Here is a 16,090-nt window from a genome sequence, read left to right as displayed (position 1 = left end):
ACCGGCAGATCAGTGGCTCCCTCCAAAGAAGCTAAAAAAACTTTGGCTCCCCTAAAAAAAAGCTCAACATCTTTGCCCTGCACCCCTAAAATGACCTGAACCACCAAAAACAGGACTTTCCTTCCTAAAAAAAGAAAGCTCAGTGTCGCTTTTCTCTTCCCTAAAGAAGCTCAACAACTTTACGTGAACCTCCCAAAACAGGGCATTCCTTCCTAAAAAAAAAGCTCAACAACTTTGACCTGAACTCCCCAAAAGGGGGTAGATCACTGCCAGTTTTTAACTCTGTGAGTAGATCACAGTCTCTTGGAAGTTGGCCACCCCTGGTCTATAAGGTGCTACTGGACTGCGTCAGATCATGGAAAGCACCACACTGAGCCCCATGCTGCTTCAGTGTATCTGAAGAAGTGTGCATGCCCACGAAAGCTTATACCAGAACAAACATAGTTGGTCTATAAGGGGCTACTGGACAATTTTATTTTTATTAATAATAAAAACAACTGAGTTTTCCAGTGTCGCGAGTCAAGCGACCTGCATAACAACAACAACAGCAGCAGAGCTTTCCAGTGAGTCGCAAGTCAAGCGACCTGCATAATAATAATAATAACAACAACTGAGTTTTCCAGTGAGTCGCAAGTCAAGCGACCTGCAACGATACAGACGGACGGGCCCCTTCCTCATGTCGCCCCCTCTGAAGCCTCCCCTCTCCCCGTCCCCGCCGGCCCCGGGTTCAAGTGCGGCCCTCCCTCCATGGCGCGGCCTCGCGATGCCTGCGGGGTCCAGAACGCGGCCGCGCGGAACAATGGGTTGCCATGGCGACGGGCGAGGCCTGCGCGCAGCCCCGAGCCTGGCTCCGGCCTCGGGCCCGGCAGATGGGGGGTGTCGGGTGAGCGGCTGTCCCGGGAGCAACCATGCTAAGCCACAGGTAAGGCTCCCGGCGGGGGGGGGAGGAGAAGGGGAGGGGGAGAAGCCTCGGGACCCCGGGGGGGGAGCGAAAGCGATGGGGGCTGCATAGGTGGAAGAGAGGGGAAAGGGGCGCCTCCCCACCACCACCCTCATCCCTGGGGCATTGGCCATGGGGGGTGTTTGCTCCGCGGCTTCCCAAACTTGGGTCTCCAGCTTTTGTTTTGGACTACAACTCCCATCATCCCTAGCTAGCAGGACCAGTGGCCAGGGACGATGGGAATTGTAGTCCCAAAAAAACAACTAGCTACCCAGGTTTGTTTGTTTTTTATGGAAATTCAAATTCAAACTTTATTTGCGTAGCCGACTGGCCATAGCATCTAAAAGACAAACACCAACAAAAATACAACAAATATGGCTACCAATAAAACCTTATAACCTATTAAAACTCAAGGTAATAGCTCCAGTATAGACACCCGGATTCCCAGCATAGGATTTTATTATTATCATTTTTATTATCATTTTACTATTTATGGCTACCCAGGTTTGGGGAACCCTGCTTTATGGGGGTGGGTGGGAGCCTTTGCAGGTGTCCCCCCTCAGATATTATTATTATTATTATTATTATTATTATTATTATTATTACTATTACTATTATTATTATTTATACCCCACCCATCTGGCTGGGTTTCCCCAGCCACTCTAGGCGGCTTACAGCAAAATATTAAAATACAATAATTCATCAAATATTAAAAGCTTCCCTAAACATGGCTGTGGGTGTCAGAAGTGGAAGTAAGGTCGCCTTTTGCAGAAAGGAACTCACCTGTCTCACAGGTAGGAAGGAGTCAGGTGAGGGAGAATATCTCTTGCCACCTTCACCCAAATCCATCGAGGGGTTCAGGGGGTGCAAAGTGAGGTACCCACTGACTCCAAAGCACAGCGGGGCTACAGAAAGCAGGATGAGCCCCTAGGCTGCAGTGTTTCGTTCATTTAATTTCATAAATTGATATGCCGCTTGGTTTTAGCCGGGGGTGGGGTGGGGTGGGGTGGGGTGGGGTGGGGTGGAATGGGACCTGACAGCGGTTTGCAAAGAAAGAGGAAGCTTTTTTTAAAAAAAAAACCACACACACAAAAATTGCAACCATAATTTAAAACGTACCTAAAGGTTAAAGCCACAACTGGCACGGATTAAAACAAATTAAAACTCATGCATGGAGTGGTAGAGCTGGAAGGGAACCCCAGGGTCCTTTAGTACAACATTGCAGGAATTGTAACTAAATCATACATTACACCTGGGCAGGCTTCTCTAAATGAGAAGGCCTTCAGCCCGTGCCAAAAATATATATTGAAGGCGGCTGCCTATTATCAATAGGCAGGGAGTTCCAAAGTGTCCGTGCTGCCACACTAACAATACCGCACATCAATATATGGGGAAAAGGAGGGGGGCTCAGGTCCTAGGAGGTGGTTCACACAGTCATTTTGCCCGCTGTACTCATACAAACACCTTGCATCCATTCTTAATGGGGAAATGTGCCATGTGAACAAGGTGTGTACCAGACAGCAGCAGCAAGTATACCTTGGGTGTAATTTTTCCCAAGGATTGGCTGCCAGGAAACCAGCTGCCCAGTTGTGATTTTACACACTACAGTACTTTCTCCCCCTATGACTGTGATTTTGATGCACAGGGGTAAAAAAAAAAAAATGACTGCTGGCTCACCCTATGTGCTCTCTTTAAATGGTTTAACTTTAAATGGTTTAATGACCATTGATAAACCAGCGGGTTCCAGTCTGGTTGTTGCAATAGATCGCAAGCTGAAGAGTTTGTGAGCGTCTTTAATTGGCCTCCACCCCCTGCCCCCATGAAGGTTGAGGAATGAGAACATGGGACATCCTGGGGGATGAGAAGAAGGGGTTCATAGAAGTCCAAGGAACAGGAGGATTCATGGCTAAGTCAGCTTTCTATGTTCCTATGAATTTAAAGGCTCTCAATATAGCCAAAGTCAAATACAGCATTGAAATTAAAGTTATTTTAGGGGACCCTCAAGCTGCCTACTGTATGTCCCCTTGGCTTTTGCAGCTCTTTATTAGTGCTTTATAGCTAGCATTGGGCACATTTAGCCTTACTTTATCTCTTAAGCTAGATGATGTTTTAAGTAGGTTTTGGGATCCTTAGCTAAGGAGCTGAGCTATGAACCATTCGAGTTTTACTGAATGGTGGTAGTCATTGCACATGCCATCTTACAAAAAAATCCCACCTTTGCTTTTTTTTTAAAGGGAATAACAGTATGTCTCTAGAGATCATGGCTGCGGAGATGAGTAAAAAGCTGAAAATACTGAGAATTGAGAATGCCTGAAAGAAAGTCACAGAGCGACCATGCAGATGATCCTTGTTGATCTCCGTAGGCTAGCTTTTCTCTACATACCCAGACTTCATCATCTTGTTTATTTGTATGCCACTTTCCTGCACAATTGTGCTCAAAGTGGCTTACAACATACCAAATGAACAATAGCAATTCAAATACATGAAATAACCATAATCTTTATAAGTTAATGCAGAAGAAAACTCCACATGCAGCATTGCATAAAATAATCTGAATAACCTAACCTAATTTATTCCCACAGTTTAGCCTTTAACAGAGAGCGCTTTTCACAGGCTGCCACAGAACACCTCTAGTTTCAAGGACATGGTGCCTCTTTGCATGATATGCTCATTTTACTGGAAAACCTGCAGAATGTGTCATTCAGGGTCATGACATCTGTCAGGCTTGCAGGAAACTACTAGTGCCTGTGTTTCAACTGAGCTAAATGCTCAAGAGTATGTGCCCCTAGCGCTGCCAAGAGAAGAAAACATGCTGTCACAAGAAGGTACATCAGAAACATCTTGCAGCCGTTCAGGGATGTCTCATGGCAGGGCTCCCTCTCCTTATGCACACACCAGATTTTCTGAGAGTTCTGCTGTACAACAAAAAACACAAGTCCATCCACCATTTTCAGGCTTTTGGTCACACTGACATATGCCCACTCCCAAGCGCCTGTGTGTTTGCCTTGATATTGCACTCCCTGACAGGCACTCAGAAAGGCCAACGTAAGTGGATTGCCCCCACCACCACCACCACCAAAAATGAAATAATATCAAGAGGAGATGTCATAAGCGTAACCTCTGCTTGCTTAGCCGTACCTCTTAAATAAAGCAGAGTGGGAAATACCTTGTTCCAGGATGAGCAGCAGACATTATTGTAGCCTTGAAGGGATGTTACGTCTTGTCTTTCCTCCTCCTGCTTTCCACACATTCACTGTAAATGCACTAAGGGATTGTCTGATGGTGGTAAGGTAGCCTCCAGGAGGAATTAGTTTAGTTGCCTGCTCGTCACTGGAGAGCTACATAGCCAGAAAGCCTCTAGCTCCCATTGGTGCAGATTCTCTGTTACCTAAAGGCTGATTCGTGTCTATGGGCTATCCAGCTCCTTTCCTAATCTGAGTAATACCCCTCCTCACTCTTTCACTATATATAAGGGTCTGGTGACTTCTATTTCAGTGTATCTGAAGAAGTGTGCATGCACACGGAAGCTCATACCAAGAACAAACTTAGTTGGTCTCCAAGGTGCTACTGGAAGGATTTTTTTATTATTATTATTTTGTTTTGACTGGCAGACCAACACGGCTACCTACCTGTAACTTTTCCTAAGCATGTTTGGCTAGTGGACTGGAAGTACACATTGGCAGAACTGCTCAGATCCTAGAAAAAAGCATGTGTGGCTTTCCATGTTTGACTCCCGACTCCCATCAGCCACAGCCAGCATGGCTCAGTAGTCAGAGATTATGGGAACGGCAGTCCGACAACCTGTGGACAGCCACAGGCTGCCTATCCCTGCCTTAGGCATATAGACTAAGCAAGAGCCTCGGGAAGGAGGAGGAGAGAACAGCAGCCAGCCAGGGGACTCAAAGGGGTCTGGGAAGGTAGGGTTCCCATAGGGAGTGATCCAGATGAATAACAGGGTCAGTGGGAGGAGTTTAAGAGGCGGGGAGAAACCAGGAGAGGAATGGCAAAGGGTCCAGGGGCTTCAGAACAGAGGAAGACCCTTATCACATTTATAACTGGACCAGAGCTATCAACCCTCCCTGCTGTTCCCCACTGCTACATACATAGCTGTCAACCCTCCCTGCTGTTTCCCAATGCTATAATAAGGGAATTTCCCACAGAAATGGGGGAAAAGGTTGACAGCTATGAACTGGACAAACTTTTGGCTGCAAGCCTCTGAGAACCAAAATTAACAAGAGTAAGAGGGGTCCAGAAGCCACCGCAATGACAGTCTTTCAACTGACTTGCTCTTTCTTTGTGTGCCTGTTTTGTTCTTGTGTCCCAGCCCAGGCATGATGAACATTGGAACTATTGATGTCTATTTGAACAAGTATGGGGCCAACCTCCAGACGGTGGTGTATAGTGAAGAGGAGCAGGAGAATGAAGCCTGGAGGATGTACATGGAGAGGAAGAATGTCGTGCTGGAGTTCCTGCACTCAGACCTGAGCCTCCACCTGCTCAAGCGCCACCACAAGAGGATTGAGCTCCTGAAAAAGTGCTCCTACTACATTGAAATCCTGCCTAAGCACTTGGCCCTGGGAGATCAGAACCACCTGATGCTCCCCACCACCATGTTCCAACTGATAGACCCCTGGAGGTTCCAGAGGATGAAGAAAGTGGGGACCATCCAAACCAAAATCCAGCTGCTGCTCCTGTCTGACCTGTTGGAAGAGCTGGAGAGAGGTCGGGAGGAGCTGGTCCACTTCCTGGAGACCTACGACATGATGACTTTCCTCTCCAGATGGGATGCTGTCAAACCAAGGCTGTCGAGTCTCTCTGAGCAGATGGATTATTTCCTTGCTATGCTGGTACCTGGGAGGCTGTACGTCAAGCACCGCCTGGTATCGGACGTCGGGATTACCAAGATCCCTCACATCAGGCTTGTCCTGAGCACAAAGATGCCCGTGATGTTTGACCGGAGGGAGTCGGTGGCTCACGAGGACTGGGTGAGTCTCAAGTGGTTCGTTACCAGCCAGCAGCCGCAGCTCGAACAGTACGAACTCAGCTTTAAGCTGCTGGAGCCCAGAACGCCCCAAGAGCGAGTCCACTGCGGAATAATGCCGGTCACGTCACACACGTGCGAAATCCACAACCTGTTGCCCGACCGTTTGTACAGGTTCACTGTCAAAAGGGCAGAGACTTACACACTTGTCTATGAACAGTGGCACGATTCCATCCTGCTTAAGACAAAACCGTACCTTGAGGAAGAAATGGAGACTGCTATGTCTGAACCCTGACTTTCCCATCGTAGCAATTCACAAGGAATGTAAAATAAGTCAAATTAAAAACTTATTTTTAAAGGTTTTGCATCAAACCACAAACTTTTTTCTGGTCTTGGGTGGAAACTTGGCAGGCCTTTAGCTGCCAAAACAGTAGTCTGTAGACCACTGAGGTTCCCACAGCAGTGGAGGAGAATATCACCCAGTCCAGATTTACCCCCTTTAAGGCATCAGACCCACATCCAAACACCCAGCCACCCACAGGCAAGAAAGGAGTCAGTAACAGTGTACCTATGAAGGTAATTTTTGGTAATCTCATGGTGCTAACTGGTAATTCTTAAGGTTTTAAGGGGGACAGAGAGAAATGAAATGAACTTCTGACATTTCCCCAAAACTTTCAAAATTTTACTTTCAGTGAAGGTCCAGATATTATCCTCATTTCTATTAGCAACTGGCAAAGATGTAATTGGCAAAAACAAGCTTCACGGTGCATTTCTAACATTTCCTTCCGGACTTCCTGAAATTGTACCAGTTCACTTTTTTTTTTTAGATAGCAGGGAAGACCTGGTTTTGTCTTCTCCAGTTGGATGGTTGGCCAAGGAAATGCTATCCAAAGGGCTTTCAAGTTAGGGTCCTATAAATTAGGTTGGGGGGAAAGAGTTTGTAGTAGCCCTGGTGGGTTTCACTTGTGGGCCACATGAAGACATGCAGCATAAAGAGATGCTCTTGGTCTCACCTGGAGTAAATGGAACTCAGCAAAAGCCACTGTCTTTTGTTCTGTGAACCAACCACTGCCCCCAAGATACAGCAGTGGTCTTTAAGATGGCTGTTAGTGGTTAGTTTGATGCTCAGAGGCAAAAAGCCACTGAAACAACAGATGAGGAGGCTTGTTGTTTTCACGACCCATTTCAGGACTTTCCACAGACATCTCAGTTCTTGGCAACCATGACATTTTTAAGCCATGAGGGTATTTGATTGTTTTCAATTTATTTAAAAAATATTTTGTTTGGTGTCACCTTGGGCTCCTTTGGGCAGAAGGGCCGAATAAAAATCCAAACAAATCAATAATTTAGTTTGCCATAGTGAGAAAACGGACTTGGTGGGGACCTCTGATCTAAACCAGCAAGACTCATCTTGGGCCACTGCAAGCCTCCTTTAAACTAGCGACCCAGTCTTTCTCAGAGATGCTAGAACTCAAACTGATAGCTTGGCTTGCCTCAGGACCACTGCCCTTTTCTCCCAGGCATGGGGAACATACTCCTGACATGCTCTAATGCAGGGATGGGAGAGCTGTGGACCCTCTGATGTTACTGGAGTCCAGCTCATCACACCAGCCGACATTGCTTATGGTCTGGTGATTGCAGCAACATCTGCCTTTTACTTGTGGTCCAGGAAACAGATTATGGCTTGTGTTCCCCCTGTGAGCCATATTTAAACACGCTGTTCTGTTTATTCTGTCTTCTATTGTGTCTCCTCCAAAATTCGCACCAGCTTTATATGCAAGTATAATTTGGAGCCTGGACAGCTCAGTTGGTTAGAGCGTGGTGCCGATATCGCCAAAGATACAGGTTTGCTTTCCGTGTGGGACAGCTGCATATTCCTGCTTCACGGGGTTGGACTGATGATCCTTAGGGTCCCTTACAACTACAGTTCTATGACTGTTGGGTCCTTCCACCCACTGTGGAGTGTCAGCCATTTGTTTTAATTCTGAGCCCCTCTAGGCTCCAGACTTCAGGAAAAGAGCAAAGTTTAACTTGAAACACCTCTCTCTTTCACCGGCTTCCTACAAATCACTATTGTTGTTGTTACTACTCCAGAGCACCTGAAGAACAGGTAGGTCAGTAGTTCTAAATACTGAAAGCCAAATTCTTAATACAGATCTCCATTCCCCAAAAGCATCCAGTGGGCTACAGGGGTTAAGTAATTCAGTCAGTTCCAACTAAACCATCAGGAAGAACTTTCTGACAGTAAGAGCTGTTTGACACCCCCACAAAACCCACACCATGTTTCTGTTGTTCATGACTTTGCTATCAAACCACTTGGCGATGTTTCATGGGAAGGGAAATGAATAAGTAGTTGTTGTTTCACAGTGGAATGGACTCCCTCAGGAGGTGGTGGACTCTTCTCCTTCACTGGAGGTTTTTAAGCAGAGGTTGGATGGCTGTCTGTTATGGATGCTTTAGCTGGGATTCCTGCATTGCAGGGGGCTGGACTAGATGAACCTTGGGGGGGGTCCCTTCCAACTGTAGGATAGGACTAGAGGAGAGGGAGATCAGCCCTTTCACCCAGCATCATTTTGCCGCTGAAGATGCTCATAATTGTATGTGTAAATTTCCCCTAACTGGGCCAACAGCAGTTTGGGAGACAAGGGATATGGCGGGAGGGATTCTCATGTTCCCCAGGGCCATAGTCCCAGTCCACATGCCCCAGTCCAGCTGCTTTTTGCAAACATCCAAGGAGGGCATTGCTACCAAAGGCTACTAGCCAGGATGGCTACGCCCTCCCTCCACCCACTATGCCTCTGAATCACAAGTGGGCAAAGTGCACGCCCAGCTTGCAGGCTTCCCTCGGGCATCTGGTTGGTCACTGTGAGAACAGGATGCTGGACTAGATTGGCCACTGGCCAGATCCAGCAGGCTCCTCATGTTCTTAACATGTACAAGAACTCCCAAAATCCAATCATAAATATCTATTGTATTGTGGGGCTCTTGTCTGTCGATTAACAATTAAATAAGCCTGTGTATGCTAAGGGCATAAACTCCGTAGCTTGGAGCAGAGTTTCACAGTTTTAACTATGAACTATGTAAAGAAGTATTCTTTTATCCTGATTCTTCCAACGTTCAGTATCATTGGATACCAACGAATTCTTGTTTTACTTTCTCTGCTCCATACTTCTGTCGTGTTCTCTCTTACTTTCCTTTTCTCTAAACTAAAAATTTTCCCCCAAAGCTGCAATTTCCCCTCCACCCCTTTGATTATTTTCGTGGCTTTTTTCTGAACCTTTTCCAACTACAAGAGTTGGGGGCAACCATTAGCTTTCACCTTGTGGGGGTTTATTTAGTTTGGAGCATTTTTAAAAAAATGTGACCCCTCAAGTGAAGGGGCCATAGCTCAGAGGTAGAGAGACCGCAGCCCTCCCTTTGTACATGGAAGGTCTCAGGTTCAATCTCTCGCCTCTCCGGAGTTTGCTGGGAAGGACTCCTTCTCTGAAACACCCACCCACCAAATAATTCATCACCCCGATCAGAATTCAGAAAAAGTTTTATTTCGCATAATACAATCAGCATCACTGAAAATGTTATGGTTCATATAAACATCACAGAAATATTTTAATCAGCCTGTAAATTGAAACAAAAAAATAGTACAAGGAGCCATAATTTATAAATATTAAAGCTTAAAATCTATTAAAACTTAATTTCATGCCCTCAAAAAGGGTGCTTAAGAAATTGTACATGCAAATCCAGTTTTTAAAAAAAAAAAAATACAGTGTATCCTAAAAATGGAATCCAACAGATAAAATCAAAACCAACAAGATAGCAGTGTATGTATAAAAGCAGGATTTAACTTAGTATTTCAGGGTGTTGGACTAGATGACCCTTTGGGTCTCTTCCAACGCTTACAATCCTGATTCTGTGGTTACGGCTCATCTGTCTTTTAGTCCTTTTCACAGAAAAACAAGATTTCATGCGCAGTCCAGCTGGAAACTCATGAAATGCATGGAGGCTGTGCAAGAGCCAGGCCCCCCTCAGTTCATTTGTGGGGCAGGGCTGGACTGTGTGCTTCATTTGTGTTTAAACAACATTTATTGCACTAAAAGTTTTTTTTTGTTGTTTCATTTTTAAATTGCCTCTGCCTTTATACTGATTGTCTTAAGTAGAAATGCATTGGGACGATACACGGCACAAACCTCTAAATACTTTTTAAAATACTCAGTGTTGAACATTTTCTTGAAGCACATACGTTGCAGCTATTTGAAGATAAAGTTCTACTGACGAAAAGCAAGTGAATTACTCGCTGAGGCTAGGACGCAGCCAATTACTGCAGCGTTTTCTCCTCACAATAGACTACAGGAGGAAGTTCTCCTTTGCGAGTTCCACTGAAATGAATCAGACTTGGTATCACAGAATTGTGGAGTTGGAAGGGACCCCTGAGGGTCATCTAGTCCAACCCGCTGCAATGCAGACTTGTGCATGGGTCCACTTACATAAACCCCATTCATTTCAGCAAGTATGTGCAGTAGAAGAGCCCAGGGGTTTGTGCCTAGCGGTGCCTCTCCAACACTCGTCAGACACAACCACGTAGAACTGTAAAAGGTCCCAATTACAAACTTCCAGCAGGAATGGGTACCCGAGGGTCAATGCTACAGGGAAACAAGGATTTTACCTTATATTTCCTTGCTATAACCTAGCTTGTGCCCTCTGGATAAAGATACCAGTCAGATAGGGTAAAGCAGGAGTCAACAGCTTGCTAACCTAGCAGAAGGGTGAGGGAAAAACGAGGCAATTGTGGTTTGGGAAGGAGCAACAGTGCAGGTTATAGATTTCTGCCAGGTGTGCAGCAACTACTGTATAAGGCACAAAGTTGGAAGTGGAAGAAAGGAACAGTTGACCAGGAGCAGAGCAGCTAGAATGGGCAGAAAGAACAGAGAGCAGCCTCCCGCAACCTGGTGTCTCCCATAAGAACAGCCCTGCTAGATCGGGTCAGTGGCCCATCTGGCCCAGCATCCTGTTCTCACAGTGACCAACCAGGTGCCTGTGCAAGCAAGATTCCAGCACAAGAGCCCTCTCCCTCCCTGTGGCTTATAGCAACCGATCTTACTGCCTTCCCAAGAACTCCACGTTTGGGGCCAAAACATCTGGAAAGGACAAGATTGCGGAAGGGAGACAGGATGCGGGCAGGGAAGATACCAAGTCAGGGCACAGAGGTGGGCGAGTTCAAAATGAAACGCCTAGTTTGCGAGAAGCAAAACTACAGGGAACCAGGCAGAGGGCCTTCTCGGTAGTGGCGCCCGCCCTGTGGAACGCCCTCCCATCAGAAGTCAAGGGAATAAACAACTACCTGACATTCAGAAAATACCTAAAGGCAGCCCTGTTTAGGGAAGTTTTTAAACTGTGACTTTGTATTGTATTTTGGTATTTGTTGCAGGCCACCCAGAGTGGCTGGGGAGACCCGGCCAGATGGGCGGGGTATAAATTATTATTATTATTATTATTATTATTATTATTATTATTATTATTATTATTATCACCTGTGGTGAGTAAGGATCGCCCTCCGGGTAGCCTGCAATGGAAGCTTCATTTTTCTATTTAATAAAATGTGGCGCTTGTTTTCTCTTTATGCCACTTATTACCCATGTAGTAAGCATGAAGGCTAGTGAAAATGGGCTGGCAGATTTAATTTCGAAGGCTGGCTTAAAAGCTTCCATCGCCGTTGCACAAAGAAAGGGGCGAGTGAGTAGCAGGATACGATGATGTCTGTGTACTGACTTGCTCTTTCTTTATGCATCCGCTGCTGTTCTTACAAGATCAGCACTCCTGTCCAAAACTTCCTTCCCGTTCCAGAGTAGAGCGATTCACGAAGCTGCATTTGCACTAACAAAGTTCAAACATTCACATTTAAAACAATCGAGGTAGAACTAAGGGGCAAAGAGCCTCCCCCCCCTTTTTATTGCTATTAAGACTCCTGGCAATAAGTAAACATTTCGGGGGGGGGGAGAAACCCTCATGCTAAGGGAAAGGGAATTCCAAAGGTTTGCACAAGAATTAGGTTTGCTGCTTGCAGAATTTAAGACCCTCATCCCATCCCACCTGCTGTTAAAAAGCAGCCCCATATATACATTAGTAAGTTGGTCTGTGACCGTAAAAATAAATTCATTCATTCATATATACATCACCAAAAGTGGAGAGGTGCCGGAACAGAAAAACAGTGCCCACAACCCTCATTGTTGAAGAAAAAGTAGTCTATCTTCAGAATCTTACTACAAACACGGCTCTATTCATCTCCATGGGCTTTGCAGAGCTGGATGAGGCCAGGCCAGAACAGCTAAGTCCATCAAATGCTGACTGGCAACTCAGTTTGAGCATCAAGGTCCCTGTGCATCAAGCCTCATGCAGACTTTCTCTTTTAAGGTAGGCACTTAATGGAATGATAAAAAAATAAGCCTTCTCTCCTCTCCTCTGGTGCAGTTCACACAACCCGTGTGGAAACAGTGCAATGCACACGGATCTGCTGAACTAGGTTCTCAAAGCCATGCGATATTGGGAGACGGTACCCAGCAAAGTTGGGCAGGTACATTCAGTTATCCTAGCATGACCAGGCACTGGATTGGAAACGACATCATTATGGCCCATACAGAGATCATGGGCGGTGTGTGTGTGTGTGTGTGTGTGTGTGTGTGTGTGTGTGTGGAGAAAAAGCTACTTTGCAACACCTGGTCATTCTTGGCATGCGGGGTTATTTTCTGGAGACTTGCACTGCATGTCCAGAATTGCTGGTGGATCGAAAAGCACAGGGTTTGCGGTTCTACAGTAGGTGCAACTTTTAAAAAGCAAGCTACAAAAAATATACATTATATTCTTGCCAGGAGGAAACACTTTTCAAGTAAAATTTAAAATATACGCTTTAAAAATATTTACAAAAAAGCTCCCCAGGAGAGAGGCCACCTTGTGTAAGTGATTTGGGTATAATGGCTGTGATGGCTTCATTATTTAAAAAAAACCACAAGAACTTAACCTGGGCTTGGTCCTCTGTACGTTGCGGTGTCTCTCGTCCCCAAATGCACTAAGCTGGTCTGCTCGTTTTGAGCAAGGAATCGGTGCGGCAATCGCAGCTGGGCTGGTGCAGTTTCCTTTGGCAAGCAGCAGGATCCTGAACATCCCGTTTTGGATCTCCTTTTGGTTTTCTACAGCATCCATTTGGACCCCAAGCAGAAAGCTAAGATGCACTTCCCAAGCTGGACAGGTGGCGTGTCCACAGAGCCAACCAACATTTTGCCCCTTCCCCCCCCCCCAATTCTAAAAGATTCTCTACACATATACACAAAATCAAAAGGAATGCATTCAGAAAAGAAAATGGCACAGTGTTGCAAGTGGTTGGTGCCATCCAGAGAAGTCCAGCTTCCAAGACAGCACCACCCCATGCAGCCTCCATGACCCTTAATTTACGAGAAGGCAGCATGGCAAGAGTCAGGTCCACCCAGGCACATCACAAACTCGTGCTGCCTGAGCCACGTGGTGCTGTGCTGGCCACAATCTAGTGCAATCACCAAAATAAGGTTGGAGGTCGTTCGTTGTGCTTTCTTCCCGGCTGAATGGCTCAAACGGCAGCGCCTTGCATATTATCACATAGCCATGTTCTTTACACAGTAGCATCTAAGTAGCCGTTCCCATGAGCTAGACAGGCCACTGATTCTGCCTCCGCCCAGCAATTATCGTGTCCATTAAAAAGGCGCCTGTGAAACAGGTGCCTTAAAAACGCAGAGGGGTTCTCCCCTGACCGCCGTTGGTTCTCATCGGCGAATTGCCTGCACCTTCATGACCTGGATCTCGGTGGCAGCAGTGAAGCACCAGCGGCTCCTGTAGTGTTCGAGGAGTCTATGCCACAAAGGGTTGCTCTCCAGGAGGTAACGGTTACCTGTAAGCAAAGCGGGGGAAGGGAGGAGGGGTTGGGGCAAGAGAGAAGAGTTAAGCAACAATGAAAAGCAGTCCATCCCTCTCCTCGCAGCTTCCTCCTCTTGAGAAGGCATCTTTTCAAGAAAGAAAGAGGCTCCACAGCAACGAATTTGCCCACCTCTCACTGTTTCCCTTAAGCCATGTACCTTTACAGGTCACCTACCTATAATGCAGAGCCCTTCCTGCGCCCGAGTGATGCAGACGTTGATCTGGTTCGGGTCGGTCACGAAACCCAAGTGCTTCTTCTGCCAGCTTTTGGTAGGCTTCCGGTCAACCTCGGAACGGGCGCAAGACCGAACGGTGGACACAAGGACGTACTTCCATTCGCTTCCTGGAGGCCAGAAATTGCAAACAAGGTTAAGCCCTGCTCCACCCAGGAGCCTTGCAGGAACACGAGAAGAAAAGCCCTCCCAAGGTTCAGACCAAAGTGTCTTCTAGCCCAGCATCCTGGTCTCACAGTGGCCAAGGAGGTGCACATTATGGGGAGCGCATGAGTGCAACAGCATCCTCCTCACATGCGATTCACTTGGTATTCAGAGGAGAACAGGATACCCCTGAGTACTGAATTCAGAGGCATACTGAATACCCCTAACTCACTAGTGTGGGGTGGGTGACTCTGGGCCAGTGACTTTTCATCCACAGTTCTGCTTGCCACGGCGTATGACCCGTCCTCGGGCGAGCATGACGACCCCCCCCCCCAGCTCTTCCCTTTTCCATGCACTATCAGAAAAAGATAGCCCCGAGTGCGGTGCACTTAACCTTATCAAGAGCAGTTCCTTGCTGCAGCAAACGGAAGTTACAAACTTCGTTCCTTTGCACCGCTTACACAGCTAGCAGTTGGGAGTGGGAAGAGCAGGGAAGATTAGCCATAGGGGTAATTATAAACGCTTGTGTGCAGACACAGGATGTTTTTCCCAGTGCAGGGTGGCTACCCGTCAGGTCATAAGAACATAAGAGCCTACTGGGTCATGCCCTTCTAGCCCAGCATCCTGTTAACTATGCACTGCATGAAGAACATCAACGCCAGGCAGGTCGTGCTGGCTAAAACGCAGCGCCCCGTGTCACACGGGCGCGACTTACCTTGGCTTTTCATGATGGTGCAAACAGTGACATCTCGCAGCCCTGCCTCGGAAAGAAGTTTCTTGATTTCGACCACCTGGGCATTGTAAGGAGTCAGGATGGCAATCTGGGCAGGTTTGGTGGTCCTGTCGAGTGTCAGCTGCTTTGCTATCCTCACCTGAAAGGCAGCGGAAAGACAACCATCTTTGTTTATTTCACCCACAGTAGCGTGACTCAGAAACAGAACCCCAAGATGCACCGGGCAGATGGAAACCTACCTGAGTCTCCAATTTAGGGCTGGCTCTCCAGATGTTGTTGGGACTACAACTCCCATCATCCCTGACTGCTGACCAATGTTGATGGGCAATGCAAGTCCATCAACATCTGGTTGCCCCTGCAAAGCTATCCCGAAGCTCAATTTATTTTTATTCATTTATTTTGACAGCTTATATACTGGCTAATTCCAATACTCTCTTAAGTGGTGTACAGGGAACTTTATGAAGATAAAAATGAGTCAAAACTGTAACAGCGGAGACCACAAAAATCAAATCACACAAAGAAAAAACTGTGATCTTAAAAATCTGGGTTCTTAACATCTGGTGTGTAACTAGCTTTTTCTGCAACTTTTTCTTTGCAGGCTGAAAAGGGTTTGTGCTGGTATATACTTCTTTGGTTCTTCTACTTTCATGTCTTATTTCTTGTGAGTCACAGAAATAGCATGTTACTAGACGACCTGTATAAATACAGCCAATAATAACAGCGGTACCTCGGTTTAAGAACAGTCCCGTTTACAAACGATTGGGTTTAAGAACTGCGCAAAACCAGAAGTAGTGTCCCGGTTTGCGAACTTTACCTTGGTCTAAGAACGGAATCCAAATGGTGGAAAGGCACCGGCGGCGGGAGGCCTCATTAGGGAAAGCGTGCCTCGGTTTAGGAATGGTTTCAGTTTAAGAACGGACTTCCAGAATGGATTATGTTCGTAAACCGAGGTACCGCTGTATTAATAACTGCTGGATGGTGGATAGATGTTGGCATCCGGGGGTGAAGTCAAACCGCTGGAGAATCACAGCACCTGGTGTGGCTGCAGAGGCAGGTAACTTGTAACTGCCGCCTTCCGTGCTGTTTTTGCTGCAATTGGCAGAACCAAGGATACCTCCCTGGGG

At 46.6% G+C, this 16,090-nt stretch overlaps 2 protein-coding genes across 2 annotated transcripts in view; one reads left to right on the top strand and one right to left on the bottom strand.

The window, feature by feature from the left end:
• The first annotated feature begins 797 nt into the window (after window positions 1-797).
• On the top strand, window positions 798-6,284 carry FNDC11 (fibronectin type III domain containing 11). Its single transcript, XM_033153807.1, has 2 exons — window positions 798-922; window positions 5,265-6,284. The coding sequence occupies exons 1-2, from the start codon at window positions 909-911 to the stop codon at window positions 6,214-6,216; spliced, it is 966 nt and encodes a 321-aa protein (XP_033009698.1). The 5' UTR covers window positions 798-908; the 3' UTR covers window positions 6,217-6,284.
• A 6,983-nt stretch (window positions 6,285-13,267) lies between these two features.
• The window catches only part of HELZ2 (helicase with zinc finger 2), a 36,337-nt gene continuing 33,514 nt past the window's right edge, over window positions 13,268-16,090 (bottom strand). Inside the window, exons 17-19 of the mRNA XM_033153806.1 lie at window positions 14,949-15,105; window positions 14,032-14,199; window positions 13,268-13,830 (exon numbers count right to left, since the gene is read on the bottom strand). Coding sequence (XP_033009697.1) covers window positions 13,706-13,830; window positions 14,032-14,199; window positions 14,949-15,105 — 450 coding nt within the window. The 3' untranslated portion in view covers window positions 13,268-13,705. The remainder of the gene's footprint in view (window positions 13,831-14,031; window positions 14,200-14,948; window positions 15,106-16,090) is intronic.

Source organism: Lacerta agilis, chromosome 6 (genome assembly GCF_009819535.1).
Source record: "Lacerta agilis isolate rLacAgi1 chromosome 6, rLacAgi1.pri, whole genome shotgun sequence".
Classification (NCBI taxonomy): Eukaryota; Metazoa; Chordata; class Lepidosauria; order Squamata; family Lacertidae; genus Lacerta; species Lacerta agilis.
The sequence above is the reverse complement of the archived record's forward strand: the minus strand, read 5'-3'. Positions and strand labels throughout refer to the sequence as shown.